Below are 22,072 nucleotides of genomic sequence, written 5' to 3'. Positions count from 1 at the left end.
TTAATGTACTGCTGGATTCTGTTTGCTAGTATTTTGTTGAGGATTTTTGCATCTGTGTTCACCAGTGATATTGACCTGTAGTTTTCTTTTTTTGTGACATCTTTGTCTGGTTTTGGTATCAGGGTGATGGTGGCCTCGTAGAATGAGTTTGGGAGTGTTCCTCCCTTTGCTATACTTTGGAAGAGTTTTAGAAGGATAAGTGTTAGCTCTTCTCTAAATGTTTGATAGAATTCACCTGTGAATCCATCAGGTCCTGCACTTTTGTTTGTTTGAAAATTTTTAATCACAGTCTCAATTTCAGTGCTTGTGATTGGTCTGTTTATATTTTCTATTTCTTCCTGGTTCACTCTTGGAAGGTTGTGCTTTTCTAAGAATTTGTCCATTTCTTCCAGGTTGTCCATTTTATTGGCATATAGTTGCTTGTAGTAATCTTTCATGATCCTTTGTATTTCTGCAGTATCAGTTGTTACTTCTCCTTTTTCATTTCTAATTCTGTTGATTTGAGTCTTCTCCCTTTTTTTCTTGATGAGTGTGGCTAATGGTTATCAGTTTTGTTTATCTTCTCAAAGAACCAGCTTTTACTTTCATTGATGTTTGCTGTCATTTCCTTTATTTCTTTTTCCTTTATTTCTCATCTGATCTTTATGATTTCTTTCCTTTTGCTAACTTTGGGGTTTTTTTGTTCTTCTCTCTCTAATTGCTTTAGGTGTAAGGTTAGGTTGTTTATTTGAGATGTTTCTTGTTTCTTGAGGTAGGATTGTATTGCTGTAAACTTCCCTCTTAAAACTGCTTTTGCTGCATCCCATAGGTTTTGGGTTGTCATGTTTCCATTGTCATTTGTTTCTAGGTATTTTTTGATTTCCTCTGATTTCTTCAGTGATTTCTTGGTTATTTAGTATTGTTTAGTCTCCATGTGTTTGTATTTTTTACAGTTTTTTTCCTGTAATTGACATCTAGCCTCATAGCGTTGTGGTCAGAAAAGATGCTTGATAGATACGATTTCAGTTTTCTTAAATGTACCAAGACTTGATTTGTGACCCAAGATATGATCTATCCTAGAGAATGTTCCATGAGCACTTGAGAAGAAAGTGTATTCTGTTGTTTTTGGATGGAATGTCCTATAAATATCAATTAAGTCCATCTTGTTTAATGTATCATTTAAAGCTTGTGTTTCCTTATTTATTTTCATTTTGACTGATGTGTCCATTGGTGAAAGTGGGGTGTTAAAGTCCCCTACTATTTTTGTGTTACTGTCAATTTCCCCTTTTATGGCTGTTAGATTTGCCTTATGTATTGAGGTGCTCCTATGTTGGGTGCATAAATATTTACAATTGTTATATCTTCTTCTTGGATTGATCCCTTGATCATTATGTAGTGTCCTTTTTTGTCTCTTGTAATAGTCTTTATTTTAAAGTCTGTTTTGTCTAATATGAGATTTGCTACTCCAGCTTTCTTTTGATTTCCATTTGCATGGAATATCTTTTTCCATTCCCTCACTTTCAGTCTGTATGTGTCCCTGGGTCTGAAGTGGGTCTCTTGTAGACAGCATATGTACGGGTCTTGTTTTTGTATCCATTGAGCCAGTCTGTGTCTTTTGGTTGGAGCATTTAATCCATATACATTTAAGGTAATTATCAATATGTATGTTCCTATTACCATTTTCTCAATTGTTTTGGGTTTGTTATTGTAGGTCTTTTCCTTCTCTTGTGTTTCCTGCCTAGAGAAGTTCCTTTAGCATTTGTTTTAAAGCTGGTTTGGTGGTGCTGAATTCTCGTAGCTTTTGCTTGTCTGTAAAGGTTTTTTTTTGGGTTCGCGGGCCTGTCACTGTTGTGGCCTCTCCCGTTGCGGAGCACAGGCTCCGAACGTGCAGGCTCAGCGGCCATGGCTCACGGGTCCAGCCGCTCCGCAGCATGTGGGATCTTCCTGGACCGGGTCACGAACCCGTGTCCCCTGCATCAGCAGGTGGACTCTCAACAACTGCGCCACCAGGGAAGCCCAGTGTAAAGGTTTTAATTTTTCTTTCGAATCTGAATGAGATCCTTGCTGGGTAGAGTAATCTTGGTTGTAGGTTTTTCCCTTTCATCACTTTAAATATGTCCTGCCACTCCCTTCTGGCTTGCAGAGTTTCTGCTGAAAGATCAGCTGTTAACTTTATGGAGATTCCCTTCTGTTATTTGTTGCTTTTCCCTTGCTGCTTTTAATATTTTTTCTTTGTATTTAATTTTTGATAGTTTGATTAATATGTGTCTTGGCATGTTTCTCCTTGGATTTATCCTGTATGGGACTCTCTGCGCTTCCTGGACTTGATTGACTCTTTCCTTTCCCATACTGGGGACGTTTTCAACTATAATCTCTTCAAATATTTTCTCAGACCCTTTCTTTTTCTCTTCTTCTTCCTGGGACCCCTATAATTCTAACGTTGGTGAGTTTAATGCTGTCTCTGAGGTCTCTGAGGCTGTCCTCAATTCTTTTCATTCTTTTTTCTTTATTCTGCTCTGTGGTAGTTATTTCCACTATTTTATCTTCCAGGTCACTTATCCGTTCTTCTGCCTCAGTTATTCTGCTATTGATTCCTTCTAGAGAATTTTTTATTTCATTTTTTGTGTTGTTCATCATTGTTTGTTTGCTCTTTAGTTCTTCTAGGTCCTTGTTAAATGTTTCTTGTATTTTCTCCATTCTATTTCCAAGATTTTGGATCATCTTTACTGTCATGACTCTGAATTCTTTTTCAGGTAAATTGCCTATTTCCTCTTCATTTGTTTGGTCTGGTGGGTTTTTACCTTGCTCCTTCGTCTGCTGCATATTTCTCTGTCTTCTCATTTTGCTTAACTTACTGTGTTTGGGGTCTCCTTTTCGCAGGTTGCATGTTCGTAGTTCCTGTTGTTTTTGGTGTCTGCCCCCAGTGGGTAGGGTTGGTTCAGTGGGTTGTGTAGGCTTCCTGGTGGAGGGGACTGGTGGATGAGGTTGGATCTTGTCCTTCTGGTGAGCAGGACCATGTCCAGTGTTGTGTTTTGGGGTGTCTGTGAACTTAGTATGATTTTAGGCAGCCTCTCTGCTAATGGGTGGGGTTGTGTTCCTGTCTTGCTAGTTGTTTGGCATGGGGTGTCCAGCACTGGAGCTTGCTAGTCGTTCAGTGGATCTGGGTGTTAGTGTTGAGATGAAGTTCTCTGGGAGAGCTCCCGCCGATTGATATTACATGGGGCCAGGAGGTCTCTGGTGGTCTAGTGTCCCGAACTCAGCTCTCCCACCTCAGAGGCTCCGGCCTGGTAGCCGGCCGGAGCACCAAGACCCTTTCTGCCACATGGCCAGGTACGTGGGGAGTTTTTTGCCTTTTGGGAAGTCTGAGGTCTTCTGCCAGCATTCAGTAGGTGTTCTGTAGGAGTTGTTCCACATGTAGATGTACTTTTGATGTATTTGTGGGGATGAAGGTGTTCTCCGTGTCTTACTCCTCCTCCACCATCTTGAGGGTACTCTGTGATCCATGTCTGAAGCTTCCAGTTCTGAAGCTTTGACAGCATTTCCTTCCCTCCATTCACAGCCACGTTTCTCTGCTAGCCTGTTGTTGGCAGGAGCCAGTTCCTCACAAGCTGGTGGAGTGAGCAGGTCACTTCCTCACTGCTTGTTGGCTGGAAGTCTCAATCAATTCTTTGCCATTTGAGTCTTTCCATAAGGTACCTTACACATGGCAGGTGGCTTCCATGTATATATGTCTCTGCAGATTCTCTCCCTGGTAGGCTGCTCTCGCACCAGCGTTCGCTGCCAGTCATGGAACTTCCAGAAGCTGAGGAGGCATGCTCCGAGGTTAATTATCTTTTATTGTTGTTTGTTTTCAGCTTTAATGAGGTATAATTTTTTTTATACAAATTTATTTATTTATTTATTTTTGGTTGCCTTGGGTCTTCGTTGCAGTGCATGGGCTTCTCATTGTGGTGGCTTCTCTTGTTGTGGGGCTCGGGCTCTAGGCGTGTGGGCCTCAGTAATTGTGGCTCATGGGCTCTAGAGTGCAGGCTCAGTAGTTGTGGTGCACAGGCTTCGTTGTTCCACGGCATGTGGGATGTTCCCAGACCAGGGCTCAAACCCGTGTCCCCTGCATTGGCAGGTGGATTCTTAACCACTGTGCCACCAGGGAAGTCCATAAATTATTAAATAGTTATTCTGAGTCATCCAGCAGTCCCTGGTAAGTCTGGTTAGCATATTGTCCTTCCTGTGCCCGATTAACCCTTGACACAGTGATAAAACTGAGTGGCTGATTTAAAAATAACTCGTAGTGCTATTTTTAAACAAAACAATTATTTTGTTTCTTGGTTGGGTCTTTCAAAGGTTTGTTCATTGATCATTTTTTTATTAAAGTACCCTCCCTTGGATTTGTGAATTCTAACTTTTTTTTGTTTTCCAAGACATTTCATTCCCTGCTTGTAATATTATTTCCCTCTTCCTCTTTTCCTTGAGACATTGCGTAGGATGGCCACACAGGGTTTGTCTGACGCGGTGATATTTGTTGTTTGATGTTTGAGACCTCAATGAGCCAGGCATGTGAAGAATACCTGGGAGGAGGGTATTTTAGGCTGAGAGAACATAAATCACCAAGGCCCTGAGCAGGAGCAAGTTTTGGAAGAGTGAGCAGCAGAGTAGGCCAGGGGAAGAGTGGTCTGGGAGGAGGTAAGAGGGGGAGGCACCGCTAAGCCTTGAGAGCCCGGAGGCCATGCTGAGGAAATGGACTTTGTTCTGGGGGCTCAAGGTTACATCCCTAGTGAATGGAAGAGCCAGAATTCAAACACCTTGTCAGCCTCCAAAACCACATCTCTCACCTTCCTGCCAGGATGATACTGACTACACAGGCTTGTTGTGAGGGTCACCTGAGTGCACTTGGAAAGCCCCCAACCCATGCCTTGCACAACATAGACATGCGAACAGTGTGCCCTTTCTCCTGGTTTTCCTATGTAGGTTCAGTCCTGTTGTGTGGTCACTATGATTTGTCACTTTCAAGTATTCCTCTTTATTCCTAGGTATTGTTTTTGCCCCCTAGTTCACTTGAATATAAATACAACCATACCCACTTTCTTTTTTTTTTTTTTCTTTTTGTGGTACGCGGGCCTCTCACTGCTGTGGCCTCTCCTGCTGCGGAGCACAGACTCCGGACGCACAGGCTCAGCGGCCATGGCTCACGGGCCCAGCCGCTCCGCAGCATGTGGGATCTTCCCGGACCAGGGCACGAACCCGTGTCCCCTGCATCGGCAGGCGGACCCTCAACCACTGCGCCATCAGGGAAGACCCATACCCACCTTCTATTGATTCTATCGACTGATATGTCTTTACTCATATTTTTAGCCTTTTGGTATCATCTTGGCCCTAGGTCCTTGGTCCTAGCCCCTGGCTTTTAATGTTACTCCAAATTTGTATCTAGCCCAGACCTTACCCTTAACCTCCAGGTTTGAATGTCCTACTGCCTACTCCACTTTTCTTAGATGCCCAGGCTGCCTCTCAGGGTCAATAATCAAAACTGAACTCTTGGTCTCTCCCTTCCTCTAGTCAACCTATTCTCACCGCACCTCCGCAGCATCTCCATCTCTGTAAATGCCACTGCAGTGCCTAGTTCCTGATGCCGAGTCACTCCCAGCTCTTCCTTTTCTGTCAGTCCCCATAGTCAGCCTGTCAGCAGGCCCTGTTGGTTCAGCCTTCAAAACATGACCCATATCCCCAGCTCCTTTGTCTCTGTTGCCATCTGTGTTGTCCAGTCGCCCTCACTGCTCACCTGGCCACCAGAGTAGCCTCCAAAGTGATCTCTGCTTCCCCTTTGCTCCCCTACAATCTATTTTCCACACAACAGTTAGAAAAAAATTTATAAAATACCAGACAATCCTTATACTTAGAACCTGCCAGTGATTTCTTACTCCGTTTAGAATAAAATCCAAGTTCCTGACCATGATGCATAAGGCCCTGCAGCTAATCTGGCCCCTGCCTTCCTCTCCAGCCTCATGGGGGAGGCCCTGTCCCTTGTTCGGCCATACCTCAGTAACACTACCTCCTTTCTGTTCCTTGAACAGGCCACCCACCTGCCCTGCGAGACTTATGGCCTTGGACTTACAGTTTCCTTTGCTTAGAGTACACTTTCCTCAGCTCTTCATTGTAGGCCTCTTCTCATCCTTCCTGTCTTAGTTCAGTTGTCATTTCAGAGGGCCCTGCCCCACCCTCTTGTAGAAGTGGGATGCCCTGATCCCACCCCTTAGTCACCCTCTGTTGTATCATTTGTTTATTTCCCACAAAATGCTATCACCACGGGTAGTTAATATTTGCCTTTTGCTTATCATCTGATTCCACCCCGGGATGTAAGCTCCATAAGGATATGTGTGGACTTTGTTCTCTTTATTTGCTACCATTTCCCCATTGCCTCATACACAGCAGTTACTTCATAACTACTTGGGTTTTGTGGCTCAGCTGAACGTGGAGCAGGGTGCACAGAAGAGGTGGCCCCAGAGTATCAACAGTGGGGATGACGTAGGCATTGATTCTGAATGAATGAATGAATGAATGAGTGAATGAGAGAGTAAGTGAATACTTAGGTTTAGCTCATCAAATGGTTGGATTTCTTAAATCTATTTTGAGACTCACTTAAATTTTTTCAAGTTGTGGTAAAATATACATAACATGGGGCTTCCCTGGTGGCGCAGTGGTTGAGAGTCCGCCTGCCGATGCAGGGGACACAGGTTCGTGCCCCGGTCCGGGAGGATCCCACATGCTGCGGAGCGGCTGAGCCCATGAGCCATGGCCGCTGAGCCTGTGCATCTGGAGCCTGTGCTCCGCAATGGGAGAGGCCACAACAATGAGAGGCCTGCGTACCACAAAAAAAAAAAAAATAATAATAATACATAACATGAAATTTACCGTCTTGATATTTTAAAAGTTGTAATTAAGAAACATGTAGCAGGGGCTTCCCTGGTGGCACAGTGGTTGAGAGTCCGCCTGCCGATGCAGGGGACACAGGTTCGTGCCCTGGTCCGGGAGGATCCCACATGCCACGGAGCGGCTGGGCCCGTGAGCCATGGCCGCTGAGCCTGCGCGTCCGGAGCCTGTGCTCCACAACGGGAGAGGCCACAACAGTGAGAGGCCCGCGTACCGCAGAAAAAAAAAAACAAAACAAACACGTAGCAGGGCTTCCCTGGTGGCGCAGTGGTTTAGAATCTGACTGCCAATGCAGGGGACACGGGTTCGAGCCCTGGTGTGGGAAGATCCCACATGCCGCAGAGCAACTAGGCCCATGAGCCACAACTACTGAGCCTGCGCATCTGGAGCCTGTGCTCTGCAACAAGAGAGGCCGCGACAGTGAGGCCCGCGCACCGCGATGAAGAGTGGCCCCCACTGGCCACAACTAGAGAAAGCCCTCGCACAGAAAACCAAGACCCAACACAGCCAAAAATAAATTAATTAATTAATTTTAAAAAATTCCTCCATAAACATACCACTAAGCTTTAAAAAAATAAAAATAAAATAAAATAAATAAAAAACACGTAGCATAGGGACTTCCCTGGTGGCGCAGTGGTTAAGAATCCGCCTGCCAATGCAGGAGACACGGGTTTGAGCCCTGGTCTGGGAAGATCCCACATGCCGCGGAGCAACTAAGCCCATGCGCCACAACTACTGAGCCTGTGATCTAGAGCCTGTGAGCCACAACTACTGAAGCCCGCTCGCCTAGAGTCCATGCTCGTCAACAAGAGAAGCCATTGCAGTGAGAAGCCCATGCACCACAACGAAGAGTAGCCCCTGCCCACCGCAACTAGAGAAAACCCGTGCGCACCAACAAAGACCCAACGCAGCCAAATATAAATAAATAAATTTATTTATTTATTTAAAAAAAATATGGCAGTCTTCAAAAGTTAAAAAAAAAACAACATGTAGCATAAAATTTAACACCTTAACCATTTCTGAGTGTATAGTTCAGTAGTGTTAAATATATTCACATTGTTTGGTAGCCAATCTCCAGACCTCTTTCCTTCTTGCAAACTGAAACTCTATGCCCATTAAACAACAAACAATTCCTCATTTTCTCCTCCCGCCAGCCCTTGGGAACCACCATTCTACTTTCTGTCTCTATGAATTCGAGCACTTTAGGTCCCTTATATAAGTGGACTCATACAATATTTGTCCTTTGGTGACTGGCTTATTTCACTTAGCATAATGTCCTGAAGGTCCATCCGTGTTGTAACATATGTCAGCATTTCGTGCTTTTTAAGGCTGAATAACATTCAGTTGTCCGTATATACTGCATCTTGTTTATCCATTTGTCTATCGATGGATACTTAAGTTGCTTCCACCTTTTGGCTATTGTGAATAATGCTGCTATGAAAGTGGGTGTACAGATATCTCTTTTTGAGACCCTGCTTTTGGTTCTTTTGGATATATACCCCGAAGTGGGATTGCTGGATCATATAGTAATTCTATTTTTAATTTTTTGAGGAGCTGCTGTACTGTTTTCCATAGCAGCTGCATCACTTTACATTCCCACCAGCAGTGCACAAGGGTTCCAATTTCTCCATATCCTTGCCAACACATGTTATTTTCTGTTTTTGATAGTAGCCATCCTAAAGGATGTAAAGTGGTATCTTACTGTGATTTTGATTTGCATTTCCCTAATTAATGATGTTGAGCATCTTTTCATGTGCTTGTTGGACATTTGTGTATCTTTGGAGAAATGTCTTAGGCTCACTTTCAATAGAATAATTAAAGATTTTATGTTTTGTTGTCAATATTATGCTTAGCTCGAGTTTAAAAAGAATTTTTTTATTGTGGTAAAAAACGCATAAGATTTACCACCTTAACCATTTCTAAGTATGCAATTCAGTAGTGTTAAGTATATTCCCATCGTTGTGCTGCCAGTCTCTAGAACTTTTTCATCTTACAAAACTGAAACTCTATACTCATTAAACTCAACTTGACTTTTAATATGTTGTTTTGTATGTTCTTTGTTCTTTCTGTTTTACTAATATGAAGTTTCTGGAGCAGCAGAGCTGAGAGTACCCAAACTTGTACTGAGGCAACTCTACTGAGGTAAGCTTCATTCTGAAGTCCCATCTGGGCCAACAGCAGGTCATCTCCCTGACACTTCTGGGTCCACAGGGCTCCAGGGGCCCAGTGGGAGATGAAGACAGGCACCTATATTCCTGCCTTAAAGGATTGGCCTAGGGCACTTATGATGGGCCATCCTCACCCAAATGGTTCTATGTATGGCCATTTGGAATCACTACACAACAGTGGAAAAGCTGTTCCCATGAAGGAGTGGTCAGCTTTGAAACCTTGGCCATTCTCATGCACTGGAACACTGGTGCAGTTTTCTGGAGGGCAGTTAGACACCCTATCAAAAGCCTGAGCCATGAGCCTACTCTGACCAGTGGTCTACAAAGATTTTATTTTAAAGGAAAATAAAAACATCTGCAAAGATAGATACACAGGATGTTCATCACAACACTGTATATAATAGTATGAAATTGGCAGCAACCTAAATGTACAGCAGTTAAAGATTTGTTAAAAAATTAAGATCCGGGACTTCCCTGTGGTCCAGTGGTTAAGACTCCGCACTCCCAATGCAGGGGACACAGGTTTGATCCCTGGTTGGGGAACTAAGATCCCAGATGCCACATGGCACAGGCAAAAAAAAAAAGTCAAGATCCACCTACATATGAAAATGAGGCTAAATGTAAATTGTGATTTTTCCCTGGGCACTGGAATAAGGGTTGTAATTTATCTTTATTTTTTTAATCCATTAAGAAAGTTTACTCAATATATATAATTTTTAGAAAGAGAAAGAATTTGATTTATATTTTTAATTCAGTAAAAATGTATGCTAATCTGCGGGTGATAATTATGAGTGATTTCTGTGTTTTCAGAATATTTTACCAGAGGCATATATTACTTTTGTAATCAGAGCAAAAAGTAAAGGTTATTTGAAAATAAAAATAGGACAGTTCCCTGGTGGCCTAGTGGTTAGAATTTGGGGCTTTCACTGCCGTGGCCCAGGTTCAGCCCCTGGTCAGGGAACTGATATCCCGCCAGCTGCGTGGCACGGCCAAATAAATAAATAAATAAATAAAATAAAATCTTTGGAAATGGGATAGCATCATGTATTTTTCACCTTATGATTGTTTCAGGTCAGCCCCATGGCTATTCCACATGGTTCAAATGAAACTTCCTATTTGCTACCTCCAAACAGTGAGGACTGGGGAGGGCACGGCATTCCTGACTTTGTCTATGGGCAGAAGGAACTCGTGCCAGAAGGGATTCAGTGGCCAAGGAGCGGACCCAGCCTTCTGGACACACTGCCACTGTCTCGCTTTGACTCTGCCCTCTGCTTGGCCTGGAGGCAGCGGATGGAGCTGGGGCTGTTCCGCTACTGTCTGGGGGAGCTGCAGACCCAAATCCTTCCTGGTGCTGTGGGTTTTGTTGCTCAGCTGAATGTGGAGCGAGGTGTGCAAAGAAGGAGCCCCCAGAACATCAGGAGCGTGAGGCAGGCGTTTGACCCTGAACAGTTTAACTTCAACCAGATCCGGCCAGGAGAAGTCCTCTTCCGCTTGCACCGGGAGCCCGATCTCCCTAGTGCTGCTCTCCAGCAAGACGACATCCTCGTGGTGATCAATGTCAGCCCCTTGGAGTGGGGCCACGTGCTGCTGGTGCCCGAGCCCACCCGAGGGCTCCCCCAGCGCCTGCTGCCAGGGGCACTGCAGGCCGGGGTTGAAGCTGTGCTGCTGAGCTCACACCCAGGCTTCCGAGTCGGCTTCAACAGCCTGGGTGGCCTGGCCTCAGTGAACCACCTCCACCTGCATGGCTATTACTTGGCCCACAGACTGCCCGTGGAGGGGGCCCCAAGCAAACCCCTGGATCCTGGGGGCCGTCTTCATCTGCTCCAGGACCTCCCAGCTCCTGGCTTCCTCTTTTACACGAGCGGGCCAGGGCCCGACTTGGAAGCCTTGATAAGCAGGGTATGTCTGGCCACTGACTATCTGGCTGACCACGAGATTGCACATAACTTGTTTGTGACCCGGGGGGCTCCACCTGGAAAGACATCATCTTCCTCAGCCCTCACGGGGGTCCGAGTAATTCTTTGGGCCCGGAAGTCCAGCTTTGGGATAAAGAAAGGCGAGGCCTTCAATGTTGCCCTCTGTGAGCTGGCCGGGCACCTCCCTGTCAAAACGTCCCAGGACTTCAGCAGCCTGACAGAGGCGGCGGCTCTGGCCGTCGTCCGAGACTGTCTGCTGCCCCCAGCCCAGGCGGGAGAGGTGCAGGCAGCACTGGTGGCCTTGATAGCCAAGGAGGAGCAGTAATCCTTCCAGAAGTATTTATTTTGTAACCGATCTAAGTCTCTTTCCAGAAAGCTGTCCATCATGATCATGTGGGCACTTTAATGAATGCCTTCTCACCTGTCTCAGCCTAAGGGGAGGGATAAAGAACTGGTAAGTGGTCTCTTTAAGGAGGAGGATACCTTGGAGTAAATCGAATGAATGAGCCCTCATGGATGTATCTGCTGCTTTTCACCTTTCTTCTTAGATAAGCCCCAGGAATGTCAAGCCTATTGTTAAGAAGGGAGTGTGTGTAAGAGTTAACACACTCCTGACTTGTATATGCCAACTTTTCTCTTCCTGTCTTATTAAATCTTAGCAAAGTGATAGTTTATCACTTCCTCTGTTCTTGCCTCTCTGCCTGTTCTCCCTTTGCCCACCACTGAGTTGTATTTCTTCATCCTGTCCCTACACATGTCCCCTCCATCCATATGCCCTATTTATAGCACATTCTTCGCCTACCTGGCCACCTTGAATTTTCCTTCAGCCCCAAAGCTGAGCTGAGTGTTCTTCACATACATCATTTCATGTGAAAACAAGGTGTCCTCACAACTTGAAAGTTGCAGGTCCTCTTAATACCCCTATTTAACAGACGAAGATATGGAGGCTGACACAGGTTTAGTAATTTATCCAAGGTCAGATGGCTCAAAAGTAGTGGAGTCAGGACTGCAACACAGGCAATCAGACACTTGAAGCTGAGCTGGGGCTGTGCACGTGTGACTGCCATGTTAATAAAGTCTCATTGAGATGAAGCAGAATATGCATCACAACCCATTTCATAAGAAAATCAGTTTAACATTTAAATTCCTATAAACAGTTTTGGTCACCCTCATGTTTTGGGCACACTGCAGTAATTTCAGCCTAATGCCTCTTTGTGCAAGCCTTTGCAAATATGGGCTCCAATACCATCACTTTATTTTGCTCGCTCACTCTCTGAAGGGAGTGCAGATGACCATTAGAGTTAAGTGGACTTTGTGTGTCGAAGGTGATGAGTCCAAATACCAGGATTTCCCCAGTTTTTCCTTAGGATTAATGTTCAGAGGAAAGCCTTCTCTGGCCCCAAATAAGTTTTTCCACAAAAAGTAAAGGCAAATAGGTTTTCTTTGTGGTGGTACTTCTTAGCCATGAATACTTTGTGAATCATCCAGAAGGGGATTTATGGAAGCTTTTTCTGAGCTTGAATATGGAACACTTAGGAGACCCTTTGTATCCAGAGCCCTGGGCTTTGAGCACAGTAGGTAAGTAAGAAGGGACAATCCAGCTCAGGGCCTCTCCACCGCTTTGCTTGCTTTTTGTTTGTTTTATTTTTTGATGGAAGGTCTTTTGTACTAAGGGGTTTTGGACTTGATCTAATGGGAAACCTTGAAGAGTTTTAAATTGGGGAGTAACAAATATGCATTTTAGGGCGAATACTTAAGCTGCAGTGGATGGATGGATGGATGAAGGAAGGAAAAATAGAATAAGGGAATCCAATTAAGAGGCTGCTTAATGGTGGCAATTCAGGCAAGAAATGATGGTTCAGGTACTAGAACAGTGCCTGGAACGTTAAATATCTGTTAAATATGTGCCTGGAACGTTAAATATTTCCATTGGTTCAGAAGCCCCATGGCCAGGGGCTTCTGCACCAATGGAAATATTCTCCTCTTGGGTCTCTGGAGCTTCTGTTATCTGAACGAAGTGTCTGCTGGCCACATCCTATCTCAATATATGCTGCTTGCCTGGAAGCAAGCTCAGCTGGTCCCTCCAGGGCAGGTGAGCCTATCTTAGGGGGAAGACTGGGAGCTTCAGAGCCAACAGTAGAGCCAGCTGAATGATCCAGCCTTCTAAGCAGCTTAGCCTAGCACTCCACATCCATTAAGAGTCAGTGTGGGGTGAGAAGTGGAGTCAGAAAGAGTGAGAAAAATGTGCGTCCTGAAAGGCAAGGGACTCCAAAGCATTTCAAGGAGGGGGTAATAGAGTATCATACACTGAAGGGAGGTCAAGAAATCTATGAATCGGAAAATGTACATGTCTTTTTAGAGGAGCGAAATTTTTTAAGTGTCCTTTAGATTTAGGCACATGGGATAATCTTAAAGTGACAAATTGGGCGGAGTTTGGTGGAGGTGGCAATCAGAGGTAAAGCGGGTGGACATCAGGATAAGATGGCGAGAGTAAAGGAGCAGTCTGATGAGCACCTCCAGGGCACGTGTGATAATCACGGCCGTCCCTCCCAAGTGCTGGGACTGCGCTAGACATGGTTACTAATGGTTACTAATTACTTGGATAATTGGGGCTTCTCGTCCCGAACACTGCGTTGGCCAAATGCCGGGAGCTTGGCCCGCGGATTCAGGAAAGGGTCAGGAAAGGGGGTGGGGCTCGTGCGAACTGGCGTGAAAGCGGAAGGACTAGAAGTCCTATCACGCATCGGGTCAGTTGCCGCAAGAATCCGCCCTCCAGTGCCAGGCGCTCGATTGCGCTTCCTACGGCAGCCCAGGGGCAAACGTCTCAGGCACCCGCCCAATATGGCCTCTGCTGGCGCCAAAGTGGGTGTGGTTCTCGGAAAGGCCCCGCCCCCAGAACGCTTCTCCAATGGGGGCCGCCCTCGTGTCCATGGCGACGGCGGCGGCGGCAGCCTGCTTGCTTAAGGCGGCGCCGCCGGGATCTCCAAGATAGGTATGAACCCCGGGTGCAGGGGGGAGCGGGCCCCCCTCGCGATCGCCGGGGATAGCCATTCCCGTGGAACAAGGAGGCGGTCCCGGAGGCCCAGCAACGCCCGGGAAGGAGCGAGAGACGGCCGAAGGGCGGTCGTGAGCGACCAGCTGAGTCCAGCACCAGGCCGATAGGGGCGGACCCGGCAGCCCCTCCGCTCTCGCAACCTGCGGTGGGCATTGTCCGCCGGGGGCTTCCCCTCCGCTGTCAGAGCCCAGGGGGTCTTGGTGCCTGGCCCCAGTGTGTCTGTATGGAGAAACTGAATCATGGGACAGGGAAAAGGCTGGCCTAGGCGACCTTTGGTCTTCAGCTCTATTTTTCAAAGTGAAGGTCCCCCCAGCACACCCAGCCATCCCCCATTACATTCAAGAACAGAAAAGCTATGGTCATGGTCCCTGCCAGCTCAGTTCAGCTCCTGCATGCACCCCAGAGTATTGTATGGAGTGATCTTGGATAATTGGGGCTTGTCAGCGAATCTAACATCTCATAGGCATTCCACGGACCCCATTACCTATTTGGAAACATCCCATGCTGTAGTGGGACTGCTCTGTTCTGAAGGAGCAGCAACATTCCCTTATAATACCATGAAGGTCCTTGGGTGGATTCCTGCCGTCCTTCCTGGGCCTGGAGGGAAGTCATATACATTTCACTCCCACCCCTCTCTCCTCAGAATCTAAGAGGATGGAGCCAAGTACCTGTAAGACCAGCGAATCAGAGGAAAACTATGGTGAAGAAGAGGAATCCGAGGAGTGTGTTAAAGGGGAAGCTACCATCCCTTCTAACCCTTCTCAGCAGGCACTCTCAAAGCTGACTAATGCATTTAGGAATAGAGTTCCTTTATCCATTGTAGCCAAGAAAATACCAAAGAAAATCATAACCCCAGCTGACCCAGATGAATTAGAAGTTGGGAGGAGAAAGAGAAGGTGGAAACACAGGTAACCGTTCCCTGGACCCCCTCACTTGCCCAGCTCCAGAGAGTAACCCTCTGCCCTTCAGCAGTCGGGCTGGGATCCAAAGTCTTCCCTTTAGCCTAGGAAAGAGAACAGGAAATACAGGAGGTCATTAGCCTTTTTGTACAACAAAAACAAAATTCAGAATCACTTGGGCTGGCTTAGTTTAGAATTTCAGCACGTTTATATCATCCTGGTCTTTCCTTTAAGTGGCTTCTAGAGAAAATGAATTGCACTGTTAATCTGTTGGGTGTCTCTTCTTCTGGGTGCCTGGCAGCCCAGGGTCCTTCTCTCCTTCTGCCTGATTTCTGCTATTCCTCCATTCCAGACCCCTGGCCATCAATCTGACCAACTGCAAGTATGAGAGTGGTAAGCACCCAGCTCGTCACTCACACCACTGGGCATGAGAGGACATTTAGGGCTGCGACTTTCACTCTGGAGGTGGTCCCCTCAATCTGCTCCCAGCCCCTGGATCTTGTTAGGCTGGCCTATAACCTGTACTGAGCCTCCTGGCTCAGCTACCAATAGCTGACACATCATTGTTCCAGTTAGTCTCAGCAGTAGAGTAGGAATCTCCAGTTAGCTAACAAGAAAAAAAATGACAAAAATCACCATCCCTCCCCCCACCCTGCCCCAGATTTTACCAGAGATGAGATGAGACCAGGTTAAAACTGTTTTTTCAAGGTAACTTTTGAGGTGGCTTCAGCAATTAAGAAAAAAGAAAAATCACCAGCTAGGTTAGTCATTTCTTCCTCCCCTCATCCCCACTGGCATCTACGGGTGCCCCAAAGTGTGAGGCGCCAGTGTGACCCCTTCCAAGGGTCAGCTCTGCAGGCCAGAAACCATCCTAATTGAGAGGACTGACAGGAACAGAGATCCAGTCTATAGTTTTCTGTCAAATTTTGGAAGGACCCTGACAGCCTCATGAACTTGGAGTTGTCGCAATGGTAACTAAACTGAGGTAAGCAGAGCTGAGGTAAGAACTACCTCCTTCTTCATCACACTCTCTGGTCAGGTCTGTTCCTCACCCAACCCAGCTGCAGTCCCAAGGTTTGCTGCCAGTGCCCAGGCTGGCTCCACTGACCTCCCTCTCTCCACAGTGCGTCGGGCAGCCCAAATGTGTGGCCTGAAGGAGGTGGGGGAGGACAAAGAGTGGACTGTGTATTGGACAGACTGCTCTGTCTCACTGGAACGCATCATGGACATGAAGAGGTTTCAGGTACAACCTCCAGACCCAAGATCCTAAAGGAACTATGCCCCAGAATGACTACTCCTACCCTTGCACCCAGGCACCCGAGGCTGCCACTCTGGTGGCTATACCCCTATGCAGAGCAGGAAAGGCCATGGCCAGGGGCTTCTGCACCAATGGAAATATTCTCCTCTTGGGTCTCTGGAGCTTCTGTTATCTGAACGAAGTGTCTGCTGGCCACATCCTATCTCAATATATGCTGCTTGCCTGGAAGCAAGCTCAGCTGGTCCCTCCAGGGCAGGTGAGCCTATCTTAGGGGGAAGACTGGGAGCTTCAGAGCCAACAGTAGAGCCAGCTGAATGATCCAGCCTTCTAAGCAGCTTAGCCTAGCACTCCACATCCATTAAGAGTCAGTGTGGGGTCCTGCATGGCAGCAAGAAAGTCAGGAAAGGTAGACCAGGGTCCACAAGAAGATATTACTTCTTTTTCTTTTCTAAATTAATTTATTAATTTATTTTTGGCTGCATTGGGTCTCTGTTTCTTCGCCCCTTGGAGGGAGGGGGGCTGGGGGGACTACTTTACATTGCGGTTGCACGGGCTTCTCATTGCGGTGGCTTCTCTTGCTGCGGAGCATGGGCTCTAGAGCGCAGGCTCAGTAGTTGTGGCACACGGGCTTAGTTGCTCCGCCACATGTGGGATCTTCCCCAACCAGGGCTTGAACCCGTGTCCCCTGCACTGGCAGGCGGAAGCCCCAGATATTACTTCTTCATGGTATTTTTGTTATCCTCTAATTGGGTCTTTGTGGTGGTTAGCAAAAAAAAGTGTCTGTAGGCTTATTTTGAGAGAAGGCAAGCAGGGAGCTGAGACTATCACCTATCCCACGAATTATGGGAGAAGAGCGAGAGCAAGAGTGAGAGCGAGAGCGAGAGACTGCTAGAAGCGCTCAAAAAGCCCCTAAGAAGGGGCATGCAGAGAGCAGTTGTGAGATGAGGGTAACAATAACAGCATTTATTGAGGTCGGACACTGTTAAGTGCTTTTACATTCTCACCTCATTAAATCCTCAAAAAGATACCCTTATGTTTGTTTTGTTTTGTTTTGTTTTGTTGGCTTCGGCCACAGCTTGTGGGATCTTAGTTGCCCGAACAGGGATCGAACCCGTGCCCCCTGCAGTGAAAGCACCAAGTCCTAACCACTGGACCGCCAGACAATTCCCAAAAGATACCCTTATGTTAAGGACACTGAGGCTCAGAAATACTCAGTTCACACAGCTCATGAGGGGAAAAAGCAGAGAGCACTGAACCTCCCAGCCCTGAGGGCCAGAGCAGCGGGGCGGGGGCTTCCAGCAGGCCACCCTGGCAATGCCTTGCCCTCTGAGAGTGCCACTGCCGTGCATTCCCTGGGGCTGCTCCTTAGTTTCCTTTCTCTTTGGGGAAATGTTTTCTCATTTGCTTTGTGTTATTCTGCACCAGTTATTCCTATAGGGCTAGTCCCCGGTAGTTGAGGGATGTTATAAGGTGGCTAGAAGGCCCAAAGTCCTGGCTAGCCCTTCTCACCGACCCTCATTTGCTAACCTTGCTGTGTATGTGTGTTTTGGGGAGAGGCCAAGCAGCAGTTTCCCACCTGCCTTAGGGAGCCTTCCTTTTCTCCCTTGGGGACTAGGTGCAGTGTTTACCTCCACTGTGACTTCTCCCTTGACCTCCCCAGTCCTTTTCCACTGCTATCTGGAATGTTCAGGCCCCAGGAACTGCCCCTTACTCTGGGTGATAGTATAACCAACTGGCTGTGTTTCAGAAAGTCAACCACTTCCCTGGCATGACAGAAATCTGCCACAAAGATCTGCTGGCTCGGAACCTCAGCCGCATGCAGAAACTCTATCCTACTGAGTGCAACATCTTCCCGTGCATCTGGTGCCTCCCTGCAGAGTGAGTGAGCCTGGCTCCCCAGGTTGAGATTCTGGGGGAGGAAAGGGTTCGCCATCTCAGTTCCCACCAGACTCTGGCTCTGGGACCTAGAATGTCTCAGGGGGATGGAAGTAAAAGGGAAGTTTTAGCTGAAAAGAGAAGGTTAGGGCTTCCCTGGTGGCACAGTGGTTGAGAGTCCGCCTGCCGATGCAGGGGACACGGGTTCGTGCCCCGGTCCGGGAAGATCCCACATGCCGCGGAGCGGCTGGGCCCATGAGCCATGGCCGCTGAGCCTGCGCGTCCGGAGCCTGTGCTCCGCAACGGGAGAGGCCACAACAGTGAGAGGCCCGTGTACCGCAAAAAAAAACACAAAAAACCAGTAACTACCTTATATGGTTACTGTGAAAAAAAATTTTTTTTTGGTTACTGTGAAAATTAAATGAGTTATTATGTATTTGAAGTGCTTACAACAGTTTATGGTACATAGTAAGTACTTCAAAAGTACAGTCGGCCCTCCCTCCTTATCTGCAGATGTGGAACCCGTGGATGTGGAGGGCTGACACCATTTTATACAATGGACTTGAGCGTCCATGGAGTTTGGTATCCATGGGGGGTGGGGGTCCTGGATCCAATCTCCTGCAGATGCTGAGTGACCACTGTATTATTACTTTTCCCTGGTGGGTTTGCATGCTCTCAGCCCTTCCTCATTGATGGCTTCAAGTTTGACATGCGAATGTATGTCCTGATCACACCCTGTGACCCTCTTCGGACCTCCATGTATGAGGAGGGCCTGGCCAGCTTTACCACCATGCCCTACGTGGAGCCCAGCCACAGCAACCTGATAAGAGGCCAGCTGGGGAACTTACCTGGCAGTCCAGTGTTTAAGACTTCGCCTTCCAATGCAGGGGGTGTGGATTCGATCCCTGGTCTGGGAGCTAAGATCCCACCTGCCTCCTGGCCAGAAAACCAAAATATAAAACAGAAGCAATATTGTAACAAATTCAATAGAGACTTTAAAAAATGGTCCACATAAAAAAAAAAATTCTTTAGAAAAAAAAAATCCTTAAAAAAAAAAAAAGAGGCCAACCAGCAGCACTAGAGTGCAGGGCAGCACCTTCTTCTCTTCCACTGCCACAAGTGCTGAGGTTCTGTGGAGAAACCAGGTAGAGGGGCTTGTCACGCAGCTAGCTTGTCACACATGAACAAGGAGTGAACCCTGGAGCGCCTTGGCACCTGGCTGGAAGGACAGCATTGAGGGGGTGCTGACTGCAGAAAAGCCATGCCTGCAGGAAGGGCACACCCCTTCCCCAGGAGCTTACAGGACAGTCCTCTGTGAAGAGGGACAGGAGATGAGCCATCCAGGGGTGGGGTAGGTAACCAGAAGGCAACGAATGGCTGGAGAGAAGAACTACATGGAAGTAGCCTGACCACAGGGCCACTCTCTTCCCAGGATGACCCCTGCATGCACCTGACCAACTATGCCGTCAACAGACACAATGAGAATTTTGTCCGGGATGATGCTGTGGGCAGTAAGAGGTATGCCCTACTCTATTTTCTCCTCTTTTTCTGCCCTTTAGCCCCACAGTCTCAGCAGAGCTGAGTCGGCCCTTGGGAGGTTGAGCTGGCTCAACCCTTATAGACCCCTGTCCTGTGCCTGACCACCAAGTGCAGCCCCAAACCCCACCCTATAATTAAACCCTGCTCCAAGCTGGCGGCAACCCCTTAAAGCACAAGGAACCTAGGCATGGAATTAGGATTAGTGTTAGGGAGCTTCCCGTCTGCAGCCCGGCCCCACTGATCTTCCTCTGAGCATTGGGCCTCACAGGAAGCTGTCAACACTCAACGCCTGGCTGTGAGAGCACAGCTACGACCCCCAAGAGCTGTGGGGAGATATTGAGGACATAATCATCAAAGCCATCATCTCGGCACATTCTGTTCTTTGCCACAGCTACCGAACCTGTTTTCCCCAGAATCTGAGTAGGAGGTACATGTGCCTGTTTTGAGATCCTCGGTTTTGACATCTTGCTGGACCACAAGCGGAAGCCCTGGCTGCTGGAGGTGAGGATTACCTCCCGGGCTTTGCAAAACCAAGGTCCACCCCTGAACAGGACACCTGGGATAGGAGTGTACTCAAGTGGTGGAACACAGGATGAGGGATGCAGAGGCACTAGGGTGGATAGGATCTAGCAGAAGGTGTAAGACATTTGCACTTTTGACCTGCTAAATCCAATCTTGGTGGTCTCTGGCCTCCACCGTAGGAACCCAGGTTTTGGATCCCAAAAGTTCCTCATGTAAGCCTTGCCTTTAAAGACACTATCGCTATAGAGTCAGGCTGTCTGATTTGCTCTCACCAGCCTATGCACTGGAGGGATCTCTGTGGCAGAGTCCTGTGGTCTTGGAAGTCAGTCAGAACATCCAGCTTCCTTGGCTGAGGCCACGAAGCGGGGGGCGGGCACTGGAGGGGGATGTCTCTCCTAGAACCTCCAGCTGGGCCTGCAAGAATCATGACCTGCTCAGGTGGTCTAGGAAGGGGATGGATAATGACTCCTCCCGGCAGGTAAACTACTCTCCAAGCTTCACCACCGACTCACACCTTGATTGAGAAGTGAAGGATGCACTTCTCTGTGATACCATGACCCTTGTCAACCTCCAGGGCGTGACAAAAGAAAGGTGACAGAAGAGGATAAGTGGCGAGTCAAGGAGCGGCTTTTCCAGTGCCACCAACAGCCAAGAGAAGCCAGGGGCCTCAGGTGTTTGACGTGTGTTTAGTTGTGTAACTTACCTTATTACTTTCCTGAGAGTAAAAGTCCTTCTCTAGATGGAGAAGGCAGTCTGGGGTTGATTAGCTATTAAAAACATTTTTTTTGCATCGATAATACACCACATATCATAGATAAGTGATGCATTATCTATGCAAATTCCAAAGACACAGTGAATAGTCTCTCCTACCCTCCTCCTCCAGCTACTCAGTTTTCCTCCCTGGAGCCAATCAATGTTCCCTGGGTCATGTGTATACTTTCACAAACATTTAATGCACATATATACATGTATTTATATAAATTGTTTTCTCCCTTTACCCAGAAAATAGCATAACTTTCACACTGTCTGTATCCTACTTACCAATGCATTTTACAGCTATTTATGCATTTTATAGCTATTTCCTATTAGCATGTAAGGAACTTTATGGGGTTTGTTCTTTTTTTTTTTTATTTTCAACAAAGCTCCTCTAGAAACCATTACCTAAGAAGGTTTATAATTATGAAACAGAAAACAGTTTAGTCATTCAATAATAGGTTATTGTTTAAATCAGTAGTTTACCCACTGTTGTTTTAATTGTAAGATGGGTTACAAACATGGTAATGTGTTGCTGATACTCAATTATAATTTGTTAATAATAAAAATGAACTTGAGTGGAGTGAGGATTATTCTTGTAATAGTATCACTCTTCACCACTTGCATTGCGATATGCAGGCCAGTGTGTATCTGATTTGCCATGATATCCTGAGGACCTGGCACACAGTAGGCACTCAAATGTCTGTGTGAATGAAGGTGAAGTATAACTGTAAATACCCTAGGTATTCCCACGAGACTGGACTGTGCACATGTCTTTCAATGAAAAAAAGTTGAAAACTACTGGACTTAAAAAACAACAGTACGATCATAGAATCAGAATACTAGGCAGCCATTTAAAAATGTTATATGATCCCATTTTCATCTAAAGCAAAGAAGGAAGGAAAGGAAGGAAGGAATAAAGAAAGAACAAGGTAATGAGTGGCAAAGCCAGGGTTCAAACTCAGTAAGTCCTGCCCTAGAGTCCATGCTCATGGCCAATATGCTTATTTCACAGTAAGATTAGAGGTTTTTATCTTCTTTTTGCTCTTCTAAATTTTCTGTAATTAACAGATACTACTCTATAATCAGAAACCTAAAAGACTATGTTAACTTGGAGTGCTAGTTTACAAGTGGACACCATTGCACTTAAGATGAAAACCAGAAGCCTGCTCTGTAATTACAACGGG

General features: G+C 46.8%; 2 protein-coding genes across 2 annotated transcripts in view; both read left to right on the top strand.

The window, feature by feature from the left end:
- The window catches only part of GDPGP1 (GDP-D-glucose phosphorylase 1), a 20,462-nt gene extending 5,787 nt beyond the window's left edge, over nucleotides 1-14,675 (top strand). Inside the window, exons 2-3 of the mRNA XM_022563981.3 lie at nucleotides 8,986-9,042; nucleotides 10,140-14,675. Of these exons, the coding sequence (XP_022419689.1) occupies nucleotides 10,149-11,309 (1,161 nt within the window). The 5' untranslated portion in view covers nucleotides 8,986-9,042; nucleotides 10,140-10,148 and the 3' untranslated portion in view covers nucleotides 11,310-14,675. The remainder of the gene's footprint in view (nucleotides 1-8,985; nucleotides 9,043-10,139) is intronic.
- On the top strand, nucleotides 11,329-22,072 carry TTLL13 (tubulin tyrosine ligase like 13). The gene is given in 12 exon segments (XM_089906225.1): nucleotides 11,329-11,438; nucleotides 14,683-14,947; nucleotides 15,291-15,331; nucleotides 16,063-16,181; nucleotides 17,944-18,074; nucleotides 18,165-18,184; nucleotides 18,704-18,893; nucleotides 19,503-19,589; nucleotides 20,002-20,032; nucleotides 20,034-20,111; nucleotides 20,611-20,707; nucleotides 20,710-22,072. Coding segments are annotated over 11 exon segments (1,161 nt in total). The 5' UTR covers nucleotides 11,329-11,438; nucleotides 14,683-14,693; the 3' UTR covers nucleotides 20,823-22,072.

The sequence above is a fragment of the Delphinapterus leucas genome, chromosome 2, assembly GCF_059928025.1.
Source record: "Delphinapterus leucas isolate spDelLeu-1000000601 "Yukka" chromosome 2, BTC_Dleu_Yukka2, whole genome shotgun sequence".
Classification (NCBI taxonomy): domain Eukaryota; kingdom Metazoa; phylum Chordata; class Mammalia; order Artiodactyla; family Monodontidae; genus Delphinapterus; species Delphinapterus leucas.
This window is presented reverse-complemented; position numbering and strand designations above follow the sequence as displayed.